The sequence below is a fragment of the Lucilia cuprina genome, chromosome 2, assembly GCF_022045245.1.
Source record: "Lucilia cuprina isolate Lc7/37 chromosome 2, ASM2204524v1, whole genome shotgun sequence".
Taxonomy (NCBI): domain Eukaryota; kingdom Metazoa; phylum Arthropoda; class Insecta; order Diptera; family Calliphoridae; genus Lucilia; species Lucilia cuprina.
The window spans coordinates 48534955-48561526 of NC_060950.1; the positions used below are offsets into that span (position 1 = coordinate 48534955).

Genomic DNA, 26572 nt, shown 5'->3' on the forward strand with positions numbered 1-26572 from the left:
TTTGCTTTATTAACTTATACATATAAATACGGGCTTATAAATAAACGGCTCCTACTACGATGTTGCAACATTTTGGAATAGAATTTTTATTTCGTTAATGGGTAGAAAAAAGTACCAAAAGGGGTAAAAACGGGAAATTTGATTTATTCAAACGCAAGGATCCCAATTTAGATAAAATTTTTAGTTTTAGAAACACTAAAAATGATAATTAGGTGTTATTTGGTACCACGGTACCAAGTGATATATTTTGGTACTTTTCCATTCCTCATCTGGTACTTTTTGAGATTTCTTTGATATTGAAATTAAAAACAAGTAAGAGTGCTATATTCGGCTGTGAAGAATCTTATATAACCTTCACCATAGTGTATTTTAAACATAATTGATCTTACAGTCTAGTTAATAAAAACATTAAAAAAATTTGAGTCGATTTAAGCTGAATGTTTCGGCGGCGGCTCAAGCAACTAAATATAGTTCGGCGGCGGCTAAGCTCCGACTCGAAGCCAGTCGACTTCGACCTCTGATTCATTGCTGGTAAACATTGACGAGACGTAGATTTTGTTTTTGTTTATCGTAAAAAAAATTGTTTTAAAAAGCACTTGGAAAAAATTTGTGTTAGTTTTTAATTTCAAACTTACATTATTCGCATAAAAATTATTGTACAATAACTCACAATCTACTCTCATATAATTGAAAACGTTTTAAATACTTTTTTCTATTCATTAAAAAATATATTTGCAAAACAAGTGGGAAAATTATTTTATTTTAACAAAAAATGCAAATCATATTTTTTTGCTGTGTATTTTTTGTATGTTTGGATTCCAAACATACAAAAAAATACACAGCTGAATAAAACCAAATACATCTCTACACACACACGTGTACATCTTTTTCTATATACAGTGTTGTTGTTGCTTTTTTAACAATTTTTGATGAAATTTTCAGAGGTTGTCTCAGATTTTTTGCTCATATCTCCGTTATTTATAGACCGATTTTACTGATTTTAAATAGCGATCTTCTCGAAAGCATGTCTAATAGAATTATTGAAGATTCGGATCTCGCCAATATCTGGGGACCTCTAAAAACTGATTTCAACAGACAGACAGACGGACATGGCTTAATCGACTCCGCTATCTATAAGGATCAAGAATTATATATACTTTATATGGTCGGAAAATTATATTATAGAAATTACAAACGGAATGACAAACTTATATATACCCTTCTCACGAAGGTGAGGGTATAATAAAGGGACTTTTCTGTAATTTTTCGTTCTACACAGGCAGTTTTTTTTTGAGTTTTCTTTAAAATTAAACCTAGAAGCATGAAATTAAGTATGTAGATCCGGAGTAAATGGGAATCTATAACAAGGGACTTTTTCGTACTTCGACTGGTACTTTTTAAGTTTTCTATTAAATTTAACCTTGAAACATGAAATTAAGCATTTAGAGCCCGAGAGTAAATGAGAATCTATAAAAGGGCATTTTTTGGTACTTTTTCGTTCTACAAAAGGTACTTTTTGTTTTTTTGTATAATATGGAACCTAGAAACGTGAAATTAAGCATGAAGAGCCCGGAGTAAATGAGAATCTCTAAAAGAGGACTTTTTGGTACTTTTTCGTCCTTAGACTGGAACTTTTTGAGTTTTCTAAAAAATTTAAAATAGAAACATGAAATTAAGCATATAGAGTCCGGAGTAAATGATAATCTATAAAAGGGGACTTTTTGGTACCTTTCGTTCATCAAAAGAAATTTTCTATAATATTGAAACCTAGAAACATGAAATTAAGCATTTAGAGCCTGGATTAAGTGAGATTCTATAAAAGGGCACTTTTTGGTACTTTTTCGTTCTTCAAAAGGTACTTTTTGTGTTTTTTATAATATTGATCCTAGAAACATGAAACTAAGCATGTGGAGTTAATTAGAATCTATAAAAGTGGGCCCTTTGGTAGACATAAAACTAAGCAATCAGGGACTTGAGTGAATGAAAATTTAAACTGGAATATTTTCTGGAAAATGAAATTAAATAAAATAGGTCTTTTTGGTACTTTTTCGCACTTCACTGGTACTGTTACTTTTAGAAAATTGAAAAAGGATACTTTGGTACTTTTTTGTTCTTATACTAATTCTTTCTTATAATATTGAACCTAAAATTGGACATGCAGCTTCCTGATTGTATAAAAATCTGTATGTGATTTTTTTAGTTTCTGGTTGAAATTAAACATGCGTCATCCTGATTTAATGATAATATATAAAAAGGCACTGACTGCATGGTACTTTTTATACAAGGGTATAAAAAGTATATATATATATATATATATATATATATATATATATACTATATATATATATATATATATATATATATATATATAATATATAATATATATATATATATATATATATATATATATATATATATATTTATATATATATATATATATAATATATATATATATTATATATGTGGACTAATAAATTTACAAAAGGTTCCATATAAATACACAATAATATAATAAAAAGGCTAATTTTGCAAAATATTACATAAAAATGTGTTTTTCTCGAAATCCGCTGAATTCAAATTGCAGGTACAGGCAAACTATAAGAAGTATTGACCTAATTTTTTTAATATTTTATTCCCTAATCTGTTGTCCATAAATCCCTATGAGTTCTCCCAAATATATTGAAAATTGTTTAACAAAGTATCAAAAACCGTTAAAAATATCAAAATTTTTCGACCACAGCTGAGAACAGGTTTACGTAAGTAACTACAGATGTATTTTAAGTAATACAATTGTTTTATTAGAATATTTTAAAAAATATGTTTATTTTCTTATCACATTTCGAATTCAAGTGCTGTAAGACACGATAATGGCCTGGGGAATTTTTAATAACTTTACGATTCTTTGACAATAAAATGCAAAACAAATTGTTTAATGACAAATCTTTTGTGAAAACTGAAAAAATGGCATATTATCCCATGTAAATGCATCTTCAAACTTCAGAGCCGTTGCGGCACCAGTTAACGTAATCCTATTGACCTAATTTTTTACACGACTCATTTTTATTACCCATAGAACAATTCAAGGGGGGCGGCCCGTAGGATAAAATTTTTTTCAGAACAACAAATAATGGTTATTTATATAGAATAGTTATAAAACATATAGCAACATAACATATAATGGTTATTTGTAGGTTTAAATGGCTGTTAGTAACATAATATGTTTTCATCATTCATTACCATAATAATATAAATAATTATTTTTCAGTGAATCATACTCAAAGTTATAATTGCCATAAAAATGAAAATATTTATAGTTACAAACAATATTGTTTAAATAGAATAAAAAATAATAATTGTATTGTTTTTTATAACAATATATTGTTACAGTGAACCTAGTTTAGTTATTGTTACCATGTCGAACTATTTTTTTCTCTGTGTGTATGTACCTACATACATATACACGATGTCCTTTCATATGTATCCATATTACACTGTCCGACAAAAAGAAAAAAAATCGCTAGACAAAAACCGGATGATATACGTTCGATGCTAAAAATTTAAGGAAAAAAATCTGCGTTTTTAGTTTTTCATTTCGTAATTTTGTGTCCCATCAAACGTACTTCAACATTTTAAAAAGAACATTTTTCAAAAAATATTTTAAAATACCTTACTAATCAAACAAAGTCATATTAGGTGTCAAGACAACAAGAAGGGTTGGGAAATATTTTGTGTTATTATACCCTTCACCTTCGTGAGAAGGGTATATATAAATTTATCATTCCGTTTGTAATTTCTATAATATAATTTTCCGACCCTATAAAGTATATATATTCTGGATCCTTATAGATAGCGGAGTCGATTAAGCCATGTCTGTATGTCTGTCTGTTGAAATCAGTTTTCAGAGGTCCCTAGATATCGGCGACATCCGAATCTTCAATAGTTCAGTTAGACATGCTTTCGAGAAGATCGCTATTTAAAATCAGCAAAAATCGGTATAAAATAACGGAGATATGAGCAAAAATCCGAGACAACCTCTGAAAATTTCATCAAAAAAGCCACATTTTTTCATGCTTTGTTAAAAAAGCAACAACAACACTGTGAATTGGATAAAGATGTACATGTGCGTGAGTAGATGTATTTGGTTTTATTCAGCTGTGTATTTTTTTATGTTTGATGCTGTTGGCGTCATTGAGTTGGGTATTTTCTTTTTGTTTTGTTTTTGTAAATTCCGTTCGTATATTTTGATGTAGGTTGGTTTTATTGCGTTGTTGTTTATTTCGTTTTTCTGTGTTTTTCGATATGTGAGTATAGATGTCTGTTGTTTTATATGCCTTGTGAATTTTGTTTTTTATTTCGTTTAGCGCTGTTGTTGTACATTTTGTTTTTCTTTTAGTTTAGTAATAATGTAGACGGGAAAAATTTAAAATTTATAAAACTAATATGTTTAAATTACACTATGGTGAAAGGTATATAAGATTCGGCACAGCCGAATATAGCACTCTTACTTGTTTTTATTTTATACTGTTAGGATGGAAATCTGTGAAAAATGCCCTTTAAAATTCTTATCTTTAAAAATCTATGAAAATTTTCAATATTATTTAAAAAAAATGTTGAAATATTGTTTTTATACATCTTTTGATGCTGACAGAATAAAATAAAAAGAAGTAAGAGTGTTGTATTCTGCCACGTCGAATCTTCTGTACCCACCATATATATATCACCATATATATATATATATATATATATATATATATATATATATATATATATATTATATATATATATATATATATATATATATATTATATATCTTATATATATATATATATATCTATATATAATATATATATTATATATATATATATATATATATATCGCATTAAAGTAAATTTTACATAAATTTTATATTCTGGGTTGATTCTTTGATTATTTTTAATGAAGACAACTGACTATTTTAACATGGCGATGTCCTACGCAGTAGTCAACTGTCCGACTCTCCATGACTTTTCAACTAGCTTACAGTTAGTTACTAAAAAGTCAAGTAATAGTATTCCTACTAATAACTGACATGTTTTTCAAAGGTAACTTGATCAAAAAAAATCAAATAATACTTTGGTTGAAAAATGTAATGAAAAACGTGTGTTAAGAATTTTTCAATCTCACTCCTTAGATTTCTATACTACTGCGTATGCTTACAAAGTTCCGTTATATTTCTTCTTTGTTTAATAGTGATGGTATTTTAAGACGGAGATGGCCATATAATAAGAAATGGTACTTTTTATTACTCTAGTGGAGTTGTGAAGTTTGATTCTTGTATTTCTTTCTTATTACTATTTTCCTTAGTTCTTGTCAAACTAATCACTCTTTAATCAGAATAATAAAAAATCGCACAAAATATAATTTATACACTGTACATACCCAGTAGTGTTTCTTTGCAAAGTGGACAACTTATGATGTTGAATATATGTGCTGATGATGGATTTATTTCTTCCTTCTTGTTTAGCTACACCTCCACGTTGTATTGATAACTTGTGCACGGAAACTGGAATCTTCTTCATAAGCACTGTAAGCTTTAAAACATCAGATTGCATAACTCATGCGTGTTTTTTTTTTTTTTTTTGTCATTTAAGTTGTTATAGTAGAAAAACAACTTATGTGTAAACTGATGATCTTCTTTTTACCAGTCCAATCAACTCCTAGCCTAATCTAGGAACGTTCGAAGGACCTTATGTTGGCGCCGGTAACACCAATAAAAATCTTTAAGTTTCTTTTGAGCTATAAAAACATTTTTAAGAGCTTCTTGCTCGTTCCAAATTCAACTTATAACTAACTTAAGAAAACTTAAAAATAAAGCCAGTTAGTGGTTTGTGTATATACAAAAAAAATGTTTCGAAAAAATGTTAAATATTGTTGGTAAATAAATATTGTTGAACTGAGTTCAACAAATATCATTTTTAAAATAAAAGCAATTGTCAGCATTTCTGTATACTTATTTTTGAGATTAACTGTAGGTATGTATTACAGTATTCAAACGATTAATCGTCGTTCGGTTAATCGATTAATTTTTGACGATTAATTGTTCGAATAAACGAAAATTGTCAATTTTCAAATAACGAATAAACCGAATAATTTCTATGAATTAACCGATTAAGAAAAACTCACTATTTAGCAGTAAAATTACTATATATATTCTACAAAATTTAATATTTATATAATAAATTTTCTTCTTTTCTTAATTTCTTAATCATTCTTGTATAATAAAGAAAATTTATTTGATTTTTTTGAAAAGAAATCATGGAAATAATTATATGGCCTTTATTTTTACAACCAGTTTTTTGGGAACATTGTTGAGTTCTTAAGTACATATTTCTAATAAGTTTTTCAGCAACAGTTATAGTTGAACTAGTGTTCAATGGAACGTATGAATTCTAGAACTTGTTGAAAATCTTAAAAACAGTAATTTCTTTATATAGAAAAGCATTTCACATAAACAGAAATAATTTCTAAAAAACTTAACATAGAATTGAAGTGAAAGTCAAGTCAAAATAATATTTTTGTTTATAAACCGAGCAAAATTTTTTTCAAACATGAAAAGATCTATGCGTGCAGGAAACTGTGGAAAATTAGTATCAACTCTGTGTACTCAATTTTTTATAATCAGCTCTTATGCTCCTGTAAAAGGACTTTTAAGTTTAAAAGACATCCGATTTCTAAAGATGAAATTCCAAATTTATATTAAAAAGTTGGTATTAATAAGTATTAATTTTAAATGAAGCTGAGTTCCTCTGCTTCGAAATAATATAATTTATTTCAAATCATCTAGATCACCTAGATAGAATTGGAAATCTTAAAGAAAATTTGTCACAAAAAGGTAGTTAAAAGTTTTTGAGTCGAAAATGAAACCTTTTTAAATTAAACTTCTTTTTCGTTTTTCTCTAAGTGAGACAGGTAAATAATATAATATGTACATATTCCCAGCTTCCATTTGATACCAATATTAGCATTATAAAATACATATAAATATTTTAAATATTCGTTTGTAGTCTTTTAAACTTTAAAAATCCTTTTATAAAGACATAAAAATCGGAGTACGCAATTCTATAAGTGGAATCTATTTTCACATGCTTATCAACTTTTCCATGTGTGAATGCTTTTTTCAAAATTGTTACAGGGTTAAATTATGAAGAAAATTATTGTAAAAAGCAATAGTAACATCCAGTTTCCTTTTATTCGAATAACCGAATAATTTTTAATTACACGATTATTAACTGGTTAACGTAAAACCAGTAACGAATAATTGAATACCCTAGTATGTATGTATGTATGTATGTTTTTTCTATGAAATGTAACAATTTTTGATCTAAATATATTTTGATAATTGACCAAAATATACATTGTGTGACAATAATCGTAAAATATTTAAACTTTCGGTCTAAATTTTTAAACTAGAAATAAATAAATAAATAAATAAATAAATAAATAAATAAATAAATAAATAAATAAATAAATAAATAAATAAATAAATAAATAAATAACTAATATTTCGACATAGTACACTGAGAATTCACAAATTTTGCAAAATTTGACCAATGGGTTAAGAATATATCTTTAACATTATATAGTCTTAAATACCCTTATTTAACATGTGCAACGTATTAATACGTGTTCTCTAAAATTTTACAGAATAATGAGATTTTCCCGAAATCCGCAGAGTTCAAATCGCAGGTACAGCTAAAATGTAGTTTATAAGCAATTTTTCTGTTTTATATCTTTCTGAAATGCCAATTCTGTGCACATTACCATTCATTTACAATAAAGTTCAAATTAATTTATTAATAAATTGCGAAATTTTAGCAAAATTTTTCTCTTGTAAATGCTCTTGGAAACTTCAGAGCCGTTGCGGCACCTGTTAAAGTTATTCTATCAACTTAATTTTTCTAATGACATAATTTTAAAAGCCAGACAATTTTTTCCTTCATACAAGCTTGGAGCAGTCTAATATACATGCTTTGGTCAATCAGGTCCAAAAGATTAATTTTGTCTTATCAGCCCATATAACATTTATCAAATCGTTAAACGACCAGTTCTTAAAACGTTTAAGAGAATTCTAATAGAAGAGCTTTTGGCATTATGTGCTTTATATCCTTTTCTCTAGTATGGATAGAATTAATAGATGGCCTAAAATTGATGGAACCATAAATGTCGAAATTTCAATTGATATTATCAAGCATTTAATTTGAATATTTTTAATGATTGAGGATCGAAACGTTGAAAATACGTTGAGAAAACTGGATAATGAGCCCAAATATAAGGTAAAAGCGCTCGATTACTTCTACAAACTGTTCAAATTGCATTACTACAATAACCCGATAAAGATAAAGAGGTCTGTTGTGTAAATACACTCTTCTTGTGGCAATTGATCGAGATTATGCCTTTCAGAGTTGAAACCATAGAAAAGGTATACATAGAACTGAAACTGAGAATGACAAAACCTAAGTCTGCTGTCAAAAACCTAAGTCGTGAGAATGTATTAGTTGAAAAATATGTAACCCAACTTCCAAACCCATTTAAATCCCACACTAAAATTTTTACACAGCAATAACAATAACTTTGCCTAATATCATCATACAGATACTAAGAAAAATAGAGTTCTATATTCGGCTGTGACGAATCTTATATACCCTTCACCTTCACAGTACGAATTTTATTACAAAAAATCAAAAAATACCAATTGTAAAACGGTAAGGTACAAAAAGTCCCCATTTTATGGGTTCTCATTTAATCCGGGCTCTACATGCAATTTCATGTTTCTGGGTTCAATATTATAGAAATTTCAAAAAGTATATTTTGAAGAACGAAAAAGTACCAAAAAGTCCCCTTTTATGGGTTCTCATTTAATCCGGACTCTACATACTTAATTTCATGTTTCTAGGTTCAATATTATAGAAATTTCAAAAAGTACCTCTTGAAGAACGAAAAAGTACCAAAAAGTCCCTTTTATGTGTTTTTTGCCTAATCCGGGCTCTACAAATTTAATTTCATTTTTCTAGGTTCAATATAATAGAAAATTCAAAAAGTGCCTTTTGTACAAGGAAAAGGTACCAAAAAGTCCCCTTTTATAGGTTCTTACCTAATCAAGCCCTACATGCATAATTTCATGTTTCTGGGTTCAATATTATAGAAAACTCAAAAAGTACCTTTTGTAGAACAAAAAGTACCAACAAGTCCCCTTTTATGTGCTGATACCTAATCCGGGCTCTGCATACTAAATTTCATGTTTCTATGCTCAATATTATAGAAAATTTAAAAAGTATGTTATGTAGAACGAAAAAGTACCAAAAAGTCCGTAAGTACGTACCAAATTTCATGTTTCTAGGTTCAATATTGTAGAAAATTTAAAAAGTACCTTTTGTAAAACGAAAATGTACCAAAAAGTCCCCTTTAATGTGTTCTTGCCTAATCCAGGCTCTACATACTTAATTTCACGTTTCTAGGTTCAATATTATAGAAAATTCAAAAAGTACCTTTTGTAGAACAAAAAAATCCCCTTTTATGTGTTCTCGCCTAATCCAGGCTCTACATACTTAATTTCATGTTTCTAGCAAATAACAACGTAACGTAATATTCATTATTTGCTTTGTGTTGTTTATAAAGAACAAATCACAATAATAAAAAATTGACCGTTTGATACTGTGTTTTGTTTTTGTTTCTTTATTGTTTTTTATAAACATGTACGAAAAATGTGCATGGATTGGATTTGTCGTTATTTATGGGCCGATTGGGCTGATTTTAAATAGCGTTTGATTTGATCGTATTTCCGATGGACTTATTGAAAATTCGGATTTCGCAGATAATTGGGGTCTCCTGAAAACCGGTTTCAACATACATACATACAGACGGACATGGCTAAATATATATATATATATATATATTATATATATATATATATATATATATATATTATATATATATATATATATATATATATAATATATATATATATATATATTAATATATATATATATATTATATTATATATATAATTATATATATATATATATATATATATATATATATATATATATATATATATATATATATTAATATATATATTTATATATATATATATATATTTATATATATATATTATATATTATATATATATATATATATATATATATATATATATATATATATATATATATATATATATATATATATATATATATATATATTATATATTATAGAAATTCAAGGATAAAGGACATTTTCCACTATATGGTACTTGACCAGGACTTCATGTAATTCTAATGAAATGTCACAAATGAGTAATCCAAGACCAGTCGAACAAAACATCATTTGTTAAAATCGGATAAACAGTTCCATAGTTATTCAGTCATAAACATTTTACTTTTGAACAAAAATACCAGAGATTCCCAACTTTAGAGAGCCATAAAAATATGAACCGAATGAGAATCTAATTAATACGCAATAGAAACCGCATTAAGGAGCAGAATATATACTCATGAATTGAAAAGGACAAAAATTTAAAACAGCATTTTTTGGTCGACTTATTTTGGAATTACCCCATTCTGTCGCTACTTGTGAAAATTATACCTACTTAAATTTGTACTGAACCTGTATAATATACATTGTGTTTTTTTTGCGAAATTTATATACACTGTATATAAACTTCGCAAAAATTCAATTAATAAAAAAAAAGCTTTGACGTTATTTACACATGTTTTTGGAAAAGTCGATAAAATATTGTTCAATTCACAATCGTGTTGTATATTGTATCTGCTAAAACATGGTATAAAAATATTAGAGTAGTTTTGATTTAAATTTTTATGACGAGAGTGGTGATTTTTTCAAATTTATTTTATTTGTAAATATTTAAAGAAAGCATTACCACAATTAGGAAAAGTACAAAATACTTCAAGAAAATTTTAAACATGTGTAGTTTAAAAATTCTAATTTGTCTGTAGATAAAATTTTGATGTTTTTTCTACAATACTTTTTATTTATTTACAAAAATGTCTCAAAATTAAAACAAAAAGGATTCTCTGAATTTTATTCATAAAATAAATGAGCCATCACAATATCTAGATTAATTATGACTCATTAATATCAGAATGTTTAAATAGTATTCTGGTATACATTTGCGTGGGTAATAGCTCGAATTGTTGGCCGACATTTAAAATACTGAGTAAGCTACACAACAGTTTTCATTTATACGCGGTATACAGATACGTCACGAGCAAAAAGCTATTTCCCTCTCTTTCGCACAAAACGATTTCAATGATTTTTTAGCTATAATTTATATACCTCTTCTCACTATACAATTTCAAAATCAAACAAAAGCTGATTTTAGACCTTTTCAAATGTCAAAAGTGACATCTCTGTATGCTTTGTGTCGTCACATTTGTCCTTATAGCGTATGAACCATGGTATAAATATATTAGAAGGTAGTTTCAATTTGCCTTAATGTCAGTCTGATTAACCATCTGACAAGAAAGGCGATTTGAAGTTTATGTATAAAATAAAGCTACCATATTCATAAATATTAATCCCACATTTCATTTTAAATATTCAAACTTAAAATAAATAACAAATATTTTAATTCAAATAAAAAAAATTTTAACACAACAAAAAAAATATTTTTATAAAAATGAGCTGTCTTTTTCCAAAATGCGAAAGCAAGAAACACCATTCAAGCGTTTCAAATATACATTTCTTTAAAATACCTACTATACCGTATATACGCAAAGAATGGCTAAAGGTACGTATGTTAGATTTTTGGTTGAAGTTTATTCGTAATATTTCCATTTGAAAGGTGTGCAATATCGAAGAAGACGATTTGCCAGGTGAACCTTTAGTATGTTCCCTACATTTTTCCAGACAAGATTTAAAAAATAATGAGAAGAATGTTCGCGTCAATAGAAACGCTATTCCAATGTGCCCAAGGTAATTATTATTTTGTGTTTTTTAAACAAATGAGAATATATATACTTTATAGGGTCGGAAAATTATATTATAGAAATTACAAACGGAATGACAAACTTATATATACCCTTCTCACGAAGGTGAAGGGTATAAAAATGCAAGAATACGTTCAGGTTGAATAGTTGATAGATCAGAAAAGTATTCCGACCCTATTGCTCGATAACAAATCGATTCAAGGGACGGGCAGATACACAGAAGATGAGTAATTGTCTCTTCTTCTTCCTTCATTTGACAACTCCTACAGAAATCATTGTATGGAAGACAATGCGTCTTGCATGGTTTCAAAACTTGGTATGACCAGTAAGAACTGTTAATAAAGTACTCAGATAAGTTCTGCTAAGCCCTAATATGCAGTTGAGCAAGTTTGTTCTCGAGACCACAGTTCTTGAGCTGAACAGAATGTTATGTATTCGTTTCTTAATGGCAGCTAGGGGGACACCGCAGAATTGGTCTATATCCAGTATGGCCATCCTTGTGCCAGCTTTGGAAAAGATGTCAGCAGTAATATCCCCGTGTTCTTGGAATGCAGTAGTCAGAGATAAGTTGTAGATTTGGGAGAAGGTCTACAATCTTTGCATGACCTTTGGATCCATATATCCATTTGTTTGTGATAATCTGGCTGCTGTGCTCATTGCCAGTTGTTTAGCATAGCGAACAACGCTTTACTGGGCGCCGTCCTAAGAACACCTGTTGTGTTAAACTAGACATTAAATGAAGTAAATCTGCGTTCTTTATTTCTTGGTTCTATTTTCTTGTAAAAGGGCTTCAAAATTTCAAAGGTGCACATTTAAATCCGATAAAATATTTCGTTTTATTATACCCTCCACCCTCGTGTGAAGGGGATATCATGAATTCCAGAAAGAACACAGAAAAACTGAAAATTTTTGACCTCATGTCATCCAATTTCCTTCATTTTATCAATATATGTTCTTTAAGTAGAAAATAAAACAACTCCATTGTTTATTTTGAAAATTTTGAAGAAACGCGATTTTCTATTTTTGCAGATTTTATTAAATGTTCCAATTAATATATCTTTCACTCTCGTTTTGTATGTTTAAATCAGAGATACAAGCCGATGCAAAATGATCAGCGGCGGCGGCTCAATTTAACTTTGTCTTCAGAAATTTACCTTATAAGCGTTTCACAGTGGTATAGGACATAAAAAAAGAGGGAAATAATTCGGTAACTTCTAAACGGTTAATCCGATTTTAATGAAATTTGGTATGCACAAAGAGCAGGTGTTGCCTAGTTTAGGTTTTGAATTTGGACCTTATAGGCCAACCAGGGGCCCAGCGGGGGTCCTCAAATTAGGACACCTCGGCTATGTTAAATTTTTAAAACGATCCTATTTCTTCATTTGAGTTCCGATTTAAAATATAGAATTTATATAGAATCTCCTCATCGAGCACTATAAAAAATATCGTCGTAGCAGTAAATTATCTCTTATAGTCTAGGAGATATTCGCATTTGAAAATTAATTTTTTTAAATTTTTACCGTCCTTACTTTAGTTTTTTGATAATAGCGGGTCCAAATATTCCCGATTTTCGCCATTTTTAAAAGAATAATGTAAAAATCTTGACTGAGTTCAAAGTTATAGGCATTTTAATTTAAAAAATTAAAAAAGGCGATTTTTTGCCATTTTTTGGGAAAAAAGTATCTTTTTCTTTTTAAGTTATCTAAAAAGTTTCTAAGAAGATGTATATAGAATTTATACTTTTTAGTTTTTCCTTACTTTAGTTTTTTGATAATAGCGGGTCCAAATATTCCCGATTTTCGCCATTTTTAAAAGAATAATGTAAAAATCTTGACTGAGTTCAAAGTTATAGGCATTTTAATTTAAAAAATTAAAAAAGGCGATTTTTTGCCATTTTTTGGGAAAAAAATATCTTTTTCTTTTTAAGTTATCTAAAAAGTTTCTAAGAAGATGTATATAGAATTTATACTTTTTGGAAAGCTGACTTTACATTAAATACGATAAATGAAACAAAACCTAAAAATTTTTTATACCGAGGGGACCAGGTCCATCCAAAAAACCCTATTTTTTATGGAAAATTCAATTTTGAGCAAAAATTCTCAAATCGCATAGTCGATATCAAATTATAGTGACCTGTTTTATATGACCCAATATGTTCTTAATCATTTTGTAACGGTTTTCGATAACCCCGCCCCTGGTATGGATATAATAGGCAAAAAACCAAAAAATCCCATTTTTGGGATTTTTAAAACTTTTTTGGGAATTCCGGAATTTCTAATAAGAAAATTCGAAATTTTTATTTAATTTTGGATTTTGAGTAAAAAAATTTACCTAACTGTAAAATTTCATTAAAAAATATTCATAAATAAAATTTTTATTGCAATTTGAAACATTTGTATCTTCGCAAAAACTGAATAACAAACATTTTTTTTTTAAAAAGTATTCCGGGAATTTTTTAATTTTCAAAAATTATATACAGTTTTGAAAAATAGACAAAATTATCTTCATTGATATATAACATGCCTACCTAATGTTTTTTAATTGACAAATTAATTAGGGAAAACTCAACAGCTTTTAGAAAATTTACCTGGAACTATTATTTTCATCCATAAGGTTAACTCTTAAATTTGTTACACATATTGATAAAAATAATAGTACTAGGTAAATTTTCTAAAAGATGTTGAGTTTTCCCTAATTAATTTGTCACTTAAAAACATTATGTAGGCATGTTATATATCAATGGATAGACAATTTTGTCTATTTTTCAAAACTGTATATAATTTTTGAAAATTAAAAAATTCGCGGAATACTTTGAAAAAAAATGTTTGTTATTCAGTTTTTGCGAAGATACAAATTTTTCAAATTGCAATAAAAATTTTATTTATGAATATTTTTTAATGAAATTTTACAGTTAGGTAGTTTATTTTACTCAAAATCCAAAATTAAATAAAAATTTCGAATTTTCTTATTAGAAATCCCGGAATTCCCAAAAAAGTTTTAAAAAATCCCAAAAATGAGAATTTTTGCTCAAAATTGAATTTTCCATAAAAAATAGGGTTTTTTTTGGATGGACCTGGTCCCCTCGGTATAAAAATTTTTAGGTTTTGTTTATCGTATTTAATGTAAAGTCAGCTTTCCAAAAAGTATAAATTCTATATACATCTTCTTAAAAACTTTTTAGATAACTTAAAAAGAAAAAGATACTTTTTTCCCCAAAAAATGGCAAAAAATCGCCTTTTTTTTAATTTTTTAAATTAAAATGCCTATAACATTGGACTCAGTCAAGATTTTTACATTATTCTTTCACTGCTTGATATATAAACTTGTTGTTAAGCGAATAAAAGAAAAAAATATTATCAAAAAACTAAAGTAAGGACGGTAAATATTTAAAACTTTTAATTTTCAAATGCGAATATCTCCTAGACTATAAGAGATAATTTACTGCTACGATATTTTATAGTGCTCGATGAGGAGATTCTATATACGAAATTTTTTTAAAATCGGAACTCAAATGAAGAAATAGGATCGTTTTAAAAATTTAACATATCCGAGGTGTCCTAATTTGAGGACCCCCCGCCGGGCCCCTGGTTGGCCTATAAGGTCTAAATTCAAAACCTAAAACATAATTGATCTTACAGTCTAGTTAATAAAAACATTAAAAAAATTTGAGTCGATTTAAGCCGAATGTTTCGGCGGCGGCTCAAGCAACTAAATATATTTCGGCGGCGGCTAAGCTCCGACTCGAAGCCGGTCGACTTCGACCTCTGATTCATTGCTGGTAAACATTGACGAGACGTAGATTTTGTTTTTGTTTATCGTAAAAAAATTGTTTTAAAAAGCACTTGGAAAAAATTTGTGTTAGTTTTAAATTTCAAACTTACATTATTCGCATAAAAATTATTGTACAATAACTCACAATCTACTCTCATATAATTGAAAACGTTTTAAATATTTTTTTCTATTCATCAAAAAATATATTTGCAAAACAAAACGGAAAATTATTTTATTTTAACAAAAAATGCAAATCATATTTTTTTGCTGTGTATACTTTGTATGTTTGAATTCGAAACATACAAAAAAATACACAGCTGAATAAAACCAAATACATCTACACACACACGTGTTCATCTTTTTCTATGTACAGTGTTTTTGTTGCTTTTTTAACAATTTTTTGATGAAATTTTCAGAGGTTGTCTCGGATTTTTGCTCATATCTCCGATTTTGCTGATTTTAAATAGCGATCTTCTCGAAAGCATGTCTAATAGAATTATTGAAGATTCAGACATCGCCGATATCTGGGGTCCTCTAAAAACTGATTTTAACAGACAGACAGACAGACAGACAGACAGACGGACATGGCTTAATCGACTCCGCTATCTATAAGGATCAAGAATATACATATATACTTTATAGGGTCGGAAAATTATATTATAGAAATTACAAACGGAATGACAAACTTATATATACCCTTCTCACGAAAGTGAAGGGTATAAAAATATTTGTATACTACCACTATTGCTTAGTGAGGCTGTACTTTTTCAACTCACCACTAAATATCTATTAGTGATACTGAAAAATTTTGCAATATCACTAACATTTAGTGGAAACTGCAAATTTATTTGTTTTTTTTTAGGATCAAAAGATGTAAAAAATGTCGTTAAAAATTTTCTCAGAAAAAATAATATTTTTAGAAAAATTTACTTCCTAAAAACTTTAAAGTCATTTAACAAGATTTTTCTTTATTAAATGTGTAGTTTGAGACGTTTATTATCCTGTTCATGTCTAACGATTTTTTTCATTTTGTAAGACGTTGATATATAAAAATTAAGTTGGTACAACATTCTTTACTTTACTTTATATTCAAAGCACACCGAGTATTAGCTACTTTAATAAACTAGTTAATACCCGGTGTGCTTTGAATATTATAGCTCTAATAGTTTCTTAGATAGTTCTATATTTTCCTAGATGAACAATATTTTGTATTTGAAAGTTCGCTCGTTATACTCTAAATGTTCAGATGAATGTCAAAATTCTTTAAAAAAATTAAAAATTCTCGCTCTAATAGATTATCAGACATACAAATTTTTCTGTTTTATTTATATGGGAGCTTAAAGTCCCCCATATGAAAGTCCGCTTTTTTTCTTAAAAATGTTCAGATGAATATTAAAGTTTTTCGTGCAAAATTTTAAGAATTTAGTTGTATTAGTTTCCCAGATAAACGAATTTTTGTATTCAAAAAATACCAATTGTAGCCCATCCGGTATCTACATGCTTAAGCTCATATTTCTAGGTTCAATATTATAGAAATTTTAAAAAGTACATTTTGAAGAACGAAAAAGTACCAAAAACTTCCCTTTTATGGGTTCCCACTTAATCCAGGCTCTACATAATGTTTCTAGGTTCAATATTATAGAAAATTCAAAAAGTACCTTTTGTAGAACGAAAAAGTACCAAAAAGTTCCCTTTTATGTATTCTAGCTCTACATACTTAATATCATGTTTCTAGGTTCAGTATTGTAGAAAATTCAAAAAGTACCAAAAAGCCCCTTTTTATAGGTTCTTATCTAGTCAAGGCCCTACATTCTAAATTTTATGTTTCCAGGTTCAATATTATAGAAAATTCAAAAAATACCTTTTGTAGAACGAAAAAGTACCAAAAAGTCCCTTTTTATAGGTTCTTACCTAGTCAAGGTCCTACATTCTAAATTTCATGTTTCTAGGTTCAATATTATAGAAACCTCTAAAAGTACCTTTTTCATAAAGTACATTTTGTAGAACGAAAAAGTCCCAAAAAGTCCCTTTTTTATAGGTTCTTACCTAGTCAAGGTCCTACATTCTAAATTTCATCTTTATAGGTTCAATATTATGGAAAATTCAAAAAGTACCTTTTGTAGAACGAAAAAGTACCAAAAAGTCCCTTTTTATAGGTTCAGATCAGATCTGATTTATAAATCAGAGAGGCAGGTCTGAAGATGATCAACCCTTTTTATCCAGCAAGAAGTTGAAGATGTGAACTAGCCTGGAATTATGACACTAAGTGGCAGTCATTGATCGGAAAGATCCAGATGGGAGGATCAGCACCGATTTCTGACAATTCAATTGAAGGTAGGCTGATTGTTGAAATCGCCCCTATCCAGGAACATTGGATTAACAACAATAAGGTTCTTAGCTTAAGGGCTTGCATCCTATCAAAGAATGAATTACGTTTTCTCATTCTTTCAGGCGCTTACACTGGCTTCGGTGTGTATGCTGTGCGATGCAACTCAGCTCGGAGGTGCATGAGCCTCCAATAGGGCAGCAAGGACATCTACAAAAGAGATAAGTTGCTGATTGATTTCATAACTAATAATAATATCATAATCTACAACAATGGTTTAGTTAGAACCTTTGTCAGTATGTGGAACAGTAGTATACTGAACTGTTTCAGGTTATGCGAAGATGAGGAGGAAGTAGAGACAATCGAGCATATTATTTGGCAATGTCCAAAGTTACAGAATCTCAGGCTAAATTGGCTAGGGAATAAGTTTCACTACTACTAGGTGTTAAGGGAATAAGTCACTATTTTTACTGGGCTTTATAGGAGGAAATCGATTTTCACTCTTATCTTATTATTCCTTAGAGTGAAACTTGACAGATATTCTAGGTGGTATATAATAGACCCGTTAACGATTCATATATGGTCTTTACATCTTAATTTCTTGTCTTGTAGTGTACTTTGCTTCTCTGTTTTTGAATATTCATTCCTTAAAGGGAATCACAATGGGCCTTATGGTCTACAAGTGGATATACAGCGTTATTTTTATGATATATAAAACTCCTTAACCTTAACCCAACATGGACTATGTTATTCCATATACTGGGTTCTAATTAAATTAATTTCTATATGAGGGAACACTATTTTTAAACTAAGAATAAAAGTGATAAACCTTAAAAGTCGATTATTGGGTAATTTTCCGTTTTCCAAAAGGTAATTTTGGAATTTTCTATAATATTGAACCTAGACACATAAAATTATGCATGTAATGACCGGAGTATATGAGAACCTATAAACAGGAACCTTTTGGTACTTTTTTGGTCTTCAGAAGGTACTTTTAAAATTTTCAGCTTACATTTACAAACTCTCCTATTTAAAAAAATACCACTTTTGGTTTGTTTGGTATTGAAAATGAGTAATATTGAAATTAGAAATTAAATTTAAAATTCAGATTTCAAAAATATGTATGCATATGTAAAATTAGTACAGATAAAAATTTAAATATTTTTTATTATATATGACATTACTGGATTTATTACACTTATAAACATATTTAAAAATTATACCATTCATTTTATGTTTTTGTTTCTTGGTTTGTTTTTTAGTTCATGCATACGTACGTTTGACTTTTGTTTATATGTATTAGTAACAACTTTAAATGCTTACAGCTCCCGAAATTCTGAACCGATATTATGAATTTATATTGTGCATACTGCGAGCAAATACCTTTAAAATGATATAACTTTGGCCAAGATCGGATGTATACTGTAAGAGTAAAAGCGGTCACAAAAAAATTGTCTTGCCTATTAATTATATAGATAGATGAGTGTAACATTTCACCTATTGGTCCTACCATTTTTTTTTTACAAAATTCTCTTTTTATGCTCAAAAAAAACTTAAGACAATTTTCTTCAAGGACTTTATAGTCCCATAATGGGATGCGAATGGGATATCTATAAAAAAAATATTTTTATGTTAGGAATTTTTTTAATATTTAGCACTTAATTCACCCCTATTTTTCAAAATGGAAGTTTCTGTTGCCTTTTTTCTCAAAAAGAAAGCTTAGATTATTAACTTTAAAGAGCTTTGTGATTAATTAGTGGTAGTAGGATATAAATATATAAAAAATATTTTAACTCCAAAAGCAAGGTTTTTGAGTTAAAATATAATTTTTTACATATGCCCGCTTCATCCCAATAAGTGACCACAAAGCTTTTATAAGAGAAAGTCTAAGCTTTTATTTCAATTAAAAAATACAACAAAAACGTCTTAAGTTAAAAATATATATATTTTTTTGATAGATATCGCTCTTTTGATCAAAACAGGGTTTCTGAAAAAATTAAAGAAAATATCGATTTTTAAAATTGGGTCACTTGATACAAAAGGATCCATTAATTATTTTATTCCATTCTGTTTAAAATAATAAAAAAATCTAATTCAAAAAGTTATTTACAGAAATGACTTACTGTGCAAATAGTTTTTGTTGCGAGACATCACTAAGATCATTGGAATAATAGCCTGTTCTGCCCACTGCGCACCGAATTGTTCAACTAATTTCTTCATGTTTAATGTTGCAGCTTCACGTATAGCATATACGTGGTCATTTAACCAACCCATACAAAGTCCACGTAATTTTTGATCGAAAAACTCTTGCCCCAATTGTCCAGCAAGAGCTGGCATATACTCAATAATTGCTAAACGCACGCGCCACTTAGAATCTTCAGCTAACTCTACAATAGCCGGCAATAGGGACTGAAAAAAATATTTCATGTTATATTTTAGCTACATATGTATGTAATAATAGAGTGCTTCAAGTTTCCGACAGGTCGTCTCTGAAATTGTTTTTTGAGTTGCATAACTATGTCATACAAAAAATTAGGCTGATAGGATAAGTAACAAAATGTTTTTTCAGAATATATTCCGAAATAAGTAGTCACATTTCGAATTTTTGTATGTATGTATGTATGTATGTATGTATGTATGTATGTATGTATGTTTGTATGTATGTATGTATGTATGTATGTATGTATGTATGTATGTATGTATGTATGTATGTACGTATGTCTGTATGTACGTATGTATGTATGTATGTATGTATGTATGTATGTATGTATGTATGTATGTATGTATGTATGTATGTATGTATGTATGTATGTATGTATGTAAGTATGTACGTGTGTGACCAAAATGTGTAAATATTTAAACTTTCGGTCTAATTTGTTAAACTAAACAAGTAGAAAATTATAGTCGGGCATGGCCGACCATATAATACCCTACACCATGAGTATATTTTTAAAATTTTAACTTTTTATAAAATTTTTATATTTTATAAAGAAACTTTTATGTTGAATATTACCATAATTCCAAAATATTTAAGCATTTTATTGATAAAAAAAACTAAATTTTCTAAATGAGGCTTTATATGGGTCAAATATGGGCCGATCCTCGGTAAATTTGGGAAAAGGAACAGTTAGTTTTGTTGAGTTTCATTGCGATACAAATGGTTACAAGTCAATTTTAGACGTTTAAGACATTTTTTGAAGGGGGGTTTGTATGGGGGCTAGGGTCAAATAAGGTTCGATCCTTACGAAAATCTGCAGTGTCATTTAAACTTATATAAAACTTATTTGTGCCAATTTTTGGAGAGATAGCAGAATATTTGATGTAATTATGGTATAAAAAGTTCAAATCGGGAGGTACGGTTGTATGGGGGCTAGGTGAAATAATGGACCGATTTCAACCATTTTCAATAGGCTTCGTCCCTGTGCCCAAAAACATGCTTGGTCCAAATTTCATCAAATTATCTTGAAAATTGCGGCCTGTACCTTGCGCACAAGGTTTACATGGACAGCCAGCCGGACAGACGGACGGACGGACATGTCTTAATCGACTCAAAAAATGATTCTAAATCGATCGGTATACTTTAAGATGGGTATTGGACCAATATTTTTGTTTGTTACAAACATCAGCACAAACGTATAATACCCTCCCCACTATAGTGGTGTAGGGTATAAAAACGATATTTAAAAAAGTTTTATGTTTTTATACCCTACACCACTTTAGTGGGGAGGGTATTATACGTTTGTGCTGATGTTTGTAACATACAAAAATATTCGTCCTATACCCACCTTAAAGTATACCAATCAGCTTAGAATCATTTTCTGAGTCGATTAAGCTATGTCCGTCCGTCTGGCTGGATGTCCATGTAAACCTTGTGCGCAAGGTACAGGCCGCAATTTTCAAGATAATTGGATGAAATTTCTCTTGGCCCAAGGACGAAGCCTATTGAAAATGGTTAAAATCGGTCCATTATTTCGACTAGCCCCCATACAACCGTACCCCCCAAATAGGGCCTTTTGGCTTATAATTAATTTAAATGATATATTATGTTAACAAAAGTCGAAAAAACTTAGTTTTATAGAACTTCAAATGACACTACCGATGTAATGATCGGGCTTCATTTGACCCTATCCCCCATACAAACTCCCCTTCAGAAAATGACTTAAATGTCAAAATTCACTTACAAACACTAATAACTCTTTTAAATTCTACATAAATAATATTAAAGAAGACTTAACTCCCCCTACCAACATTTTTAAGGATAGGGCCATATTTTGCCCAACTCCCCTTTGAGCCCTCTTAAAAAATCTTTTTTGTCAAAAAAAAGTAAAAATATTCCGAAATAAAGTTAAAAAAAAAACCAAACGCTTAATTTTTTAAATAATCCCCATTTTTAACATACATACTGACTGGTGTAGGGTATCATATGGTCGGCTACGCCCGACTATACATTCATACTTGTTCAATACTGTATTTGTTGAGGATATTTTTCAACTAAAGTACATAACAAATCCACTAATTATACTTCAAAAAAAAAATAAAAAAAAATTAATTTAACTCATTTACACATATTTGGCGCTTAGTACTAAAGGAACATTTTTATTATAAATTAACATTTTCTAGTGCAAAAATGTTATGATTTTGTATCTTCTCTTTGGGTCAAGGATAGTTTCAACTCTGAATGGATTATTCTCGATCAGTTTGACACACTCTTCTTGTGTTGATGTCTGTTGTATTTGTACATGAGTGTTCGTAAGTGTAAACCCGATTTCACCATAAATATTTAATCGGATTTAAGTCTAGCAACTGTAGGGGCTAATGTAGTAATAAAATGAAAAGAAATCGAGTGTTTTTACCTTATATTTGGGGTCATTATCCAGTTGCATCATGGTATTTTCAACGTTTCGAAGCCCGAATATTAAAAATATCCAAATTAAATGGTAGAGTCCGACCGAACTCAAAATTTCGTTCGGTACCGACCGAACACGAACTTTTTTCTTAAATGAAAAACGCATTTATTATTAAAAAGTAATAAATTTATAACATTTAAAACCAAAATATGAACGTCTGGAAGATTTCTTGAAAAGGGTCTTTAATTAGCAATTGGTTCAATTATCAACTAATTCCGAATCCCAGAGAGTGATAAATTTCTAATAACAAACTATTTTTGTGAGTATTTTGATGTGCGTATTCGCAGCGAAATATCAATGCGTACAGTGTCACGCATAAGTATTCGAATTTAGGTGTTCTTTTAAAAGAAACATAATTGAATAATATTTATTGTGTGTAAAATTATTAATTAAATTTGATATATTGTCGAGCGAATTCTAAAGTTTAATATCACACTCCTTAAAATTTGGATAAATTACATTTATTTAAATAAATTTAACTTTTTTAAAAAAAGTCCATAAAATTACTTCACAAAAATATACGAATTTTTCCTGTATTTCATATTTGACCATATTTTACGAAACAAAAAAAAATAAAATCGAATAGTCTTTTTGCTTAAAATAGTTTTAAATGGTAACTATCAACCGAAAGGATATATTTTTGGCCAATTTGGCCCACAATTTCGGGGCATGTGTACCATCTTTTCATATATATCATTAAAATTACGATTTTTGACCATATTTACCATTTTTTCAATTTTTTTAAGAGAGAAAACTAAAATTTTATATTGGGATTTTATATATTCCTGTTTCTAATTGAATTATCTGGATCTTAAGTCCCTTTTCGTACCACTAGGATCGATATTTTCCGACAAAGCTGGCTAGTATATATTATTGTAGATATTAGCACTGAAATATTTTAAATTTTCACGACATCGTAGCGGTATACAACTCCAAACATGCCTTAACAAAACGTCATCCTATACAGTAGATTTTAGTTTTTACTACTCATAACATTCACGATTTGTTGCCCATTACAACAACACTGTATGTCAAAAATTTTGTGTTTATTTTGACCATATTAGATAATATTTAAACAGATATCAATATTTTTGAGTTAGACCATAATGATATGGTGACATTCAGCCTAGAGGCCATTGGTTATTAAAGGAATGATTCTACTATATTGAATGGCGTTTCTGCGAGGCATGCTTTGGAGTTGCACACTTCCACATTATTTTGGAAACTTAAAATTTATAACAGCTGATATCTAAAACAATATATAGAAGACAAGTTTCCCCGAAATTTTTTAACCCTAGTATTATAAAAATGGACTTGAGTTCCAATAAATTGAATTAGCAATAGAAGAATGATTCCAATAATATATCATGGAAGGTTTAAATACAGATTCTTGTAACAAAATATATAATGTTTAGATACCCCAAAGAGTATATTAAATCCCAATAACAAATTTTGGTTTTATCTCTAAGAAAAAGCTGAAAAAAATACAAATACTGCCAAAAATCGCAATTTTAATGATATTACATGAAAAAATGCCCCAAAATTGTGGACCATATGGTCCCAAAATATATCCATTCGGTTGATAGTTACCCCTTAAAAAAATTTTTAGCGAAAAAAACAGTCGATTCTAATTTTTGTGTTTCGCATAATATAGTCAAATATGAAATACAGAAAAAATTCGTATACTTTTGTGAGGTAATTTTATGGACTTTTTTTAAATAAAGCTAAATTAATTTAAGTAAATGTGAATTTTTAAAGTTTAAAAAAGCTAAGGACTGTCTAGACAATTTAACAAATTAATTTATTAATTTTGCATACAAAATATATTATTAAATTTTGTTTCTTTTCATATTATACCTAAATTCGAATACTTATGAGAGACACTGTATATTCCATGCTCATATAAAGCATGTATGTATTCACAATGCGAAAGCATGGCTACCTTGTATGTATGATCTCAAAAGAATAAAAATAACGTGTTCGGGATTTCTTTTATTCAAACATTTGAACATGAATATTCAAACGAAAGAATGAATATTGAGGATATGTTGCTTTACTCCGTGTATTTACTTTCGAAAATGCACAAAAACGTGTAAACAAAAATATGTATAAATAACAAGAAAATGCAATGTAATGCGCATGTTCTTTTGGAAAAGAAGTTAACGCGCGGTGCATCATTAGTAAATTCTAAGAATTTGAAATTTATTACGGTCGTTTTTTATATTTAAAAATGGTGATAAATGATTATTAGTGTCCGAACGAATGTTCGGTGTTCGGCGAAATTTTGACGAATACTGAACGCCGAACTTTTTGTAAAATGTACTGAACGTCTTTTTAACTGTTCGTTTTTTCGGCTGATTTGAAAAACAGTTAACCAGAAAGTGATAAAAAGGCTAAGAAAAGTGAAACATTTAATTTTAATTATCTAGTTTCGACTATAAATCTTTGATCTTATTTGTAACGCTGAAATTTTCTAGGTCCTTATTCTCAAACATGTCTGTCAGTTTCTTAAATGTGCGATAGGACCGAACTATTGTTGCAGATTGTTGCAGATCGGTTTACATTTTGACATGACCTCTACATAATGCTTGCTTTAAAAAATGACAGGCTTAAAAATACTAGTATTTTTATGAAATTATACTTAAATTTGTTTATGAACTAATATTTCAAATAAATCGGCAAATTGAAATTTGCGAATTGTGTTAAGTATTGTAAATATATTATCTTTGTATTATATATATTTTTATTCGATAAAATTTATTTTGATTTCGATATATATTTAAAACGAAATTTTTATCACCTTGGATCATAATATGATCATGAATAACAATATTATGATAAATACAAAGATATCAAGATGAAATATTTTGACGGTATTTAATCAAAATATGATATTTTAAAATTGTTACAATAACGATAATATATTTAGACTACAATCATAACTTTAAACACAACCATGTTTTTTCTCTGCGTGCTCTTACAGTGAATTATATTCATTGTCAATGAATCGTTTAAAACCCAAAAATAAAGGTATTAAGATATATGCATTTCACAAAAATAGTTTATTAGAAATTATTATTAGGAATTAGTTGATAATTGACCCAATTGCTAATTAAAATCCCTTATAAAAATATATTCCGGATGTTCACATTTTGGTTTTAAATGTTATAAATCAAGTTTATTGGAAAAACAAATGGTCAAAAAGGCAAAAAATAATTACTGTGCCCGTCAAATTGTCAAGAAGTTAGAAATTTGCCACCGAAACCCAAGTGCGAAAAAGAAAAAATATAAGCAAACCAGAAGTTAAGAAAGGTCGATCGTGCTTACTTTCGGAAAGAGATGGTAAGTATCGTCTTAAATTTAGCAAGAAGCCCAAAAATTGGAGTGTTAATGACTGGAAAATGGTTATATTGTCCGATGAAACGATGACTAATCGTTTTCAGTCCGATGGCAAGGAATATTACTGACACCGCCCTTATAAAAGCTTAAAAAAGCACCAAGTAAAATAAACTGTGAAACATGGGGGTGGAAGTCTGATGGTGTGGGCATGTTTCATTTGGTAGAATCTCGAAACCGTAAAAAAGTGG

The 26572-nt window shown here is 28.7% G+C and overlaps 1 protein-coding gene across 4 annotated transcripts in view; it reads right to left on the reverse strand.

Moving 5' to 3' along the window:
• The window catches only part of LOC111686206 (serine/threonine-protein phosphatase PP2A 65 kDa regulatory subunit), a 79599-nt gene that overhangs the window by 43512 nt on the left and 9515 nt on the right, over positions 1 to 26572 (reverse strand). For all 4 annotated transcript variants that reach the window (XM_046945253.1, XM_046945254.1, XM_046945251.1 and 1 more), the window contains exon 5: positions 20202 to 20487. In XM_046945253.1, coding sequence (XP_046801209.1) covers positions 20202 to 20487 — 286 coding nt within the window. The remainder of the gene's footprint in view (positions 1 to 20201; positions 20488 to 26572) is intronic.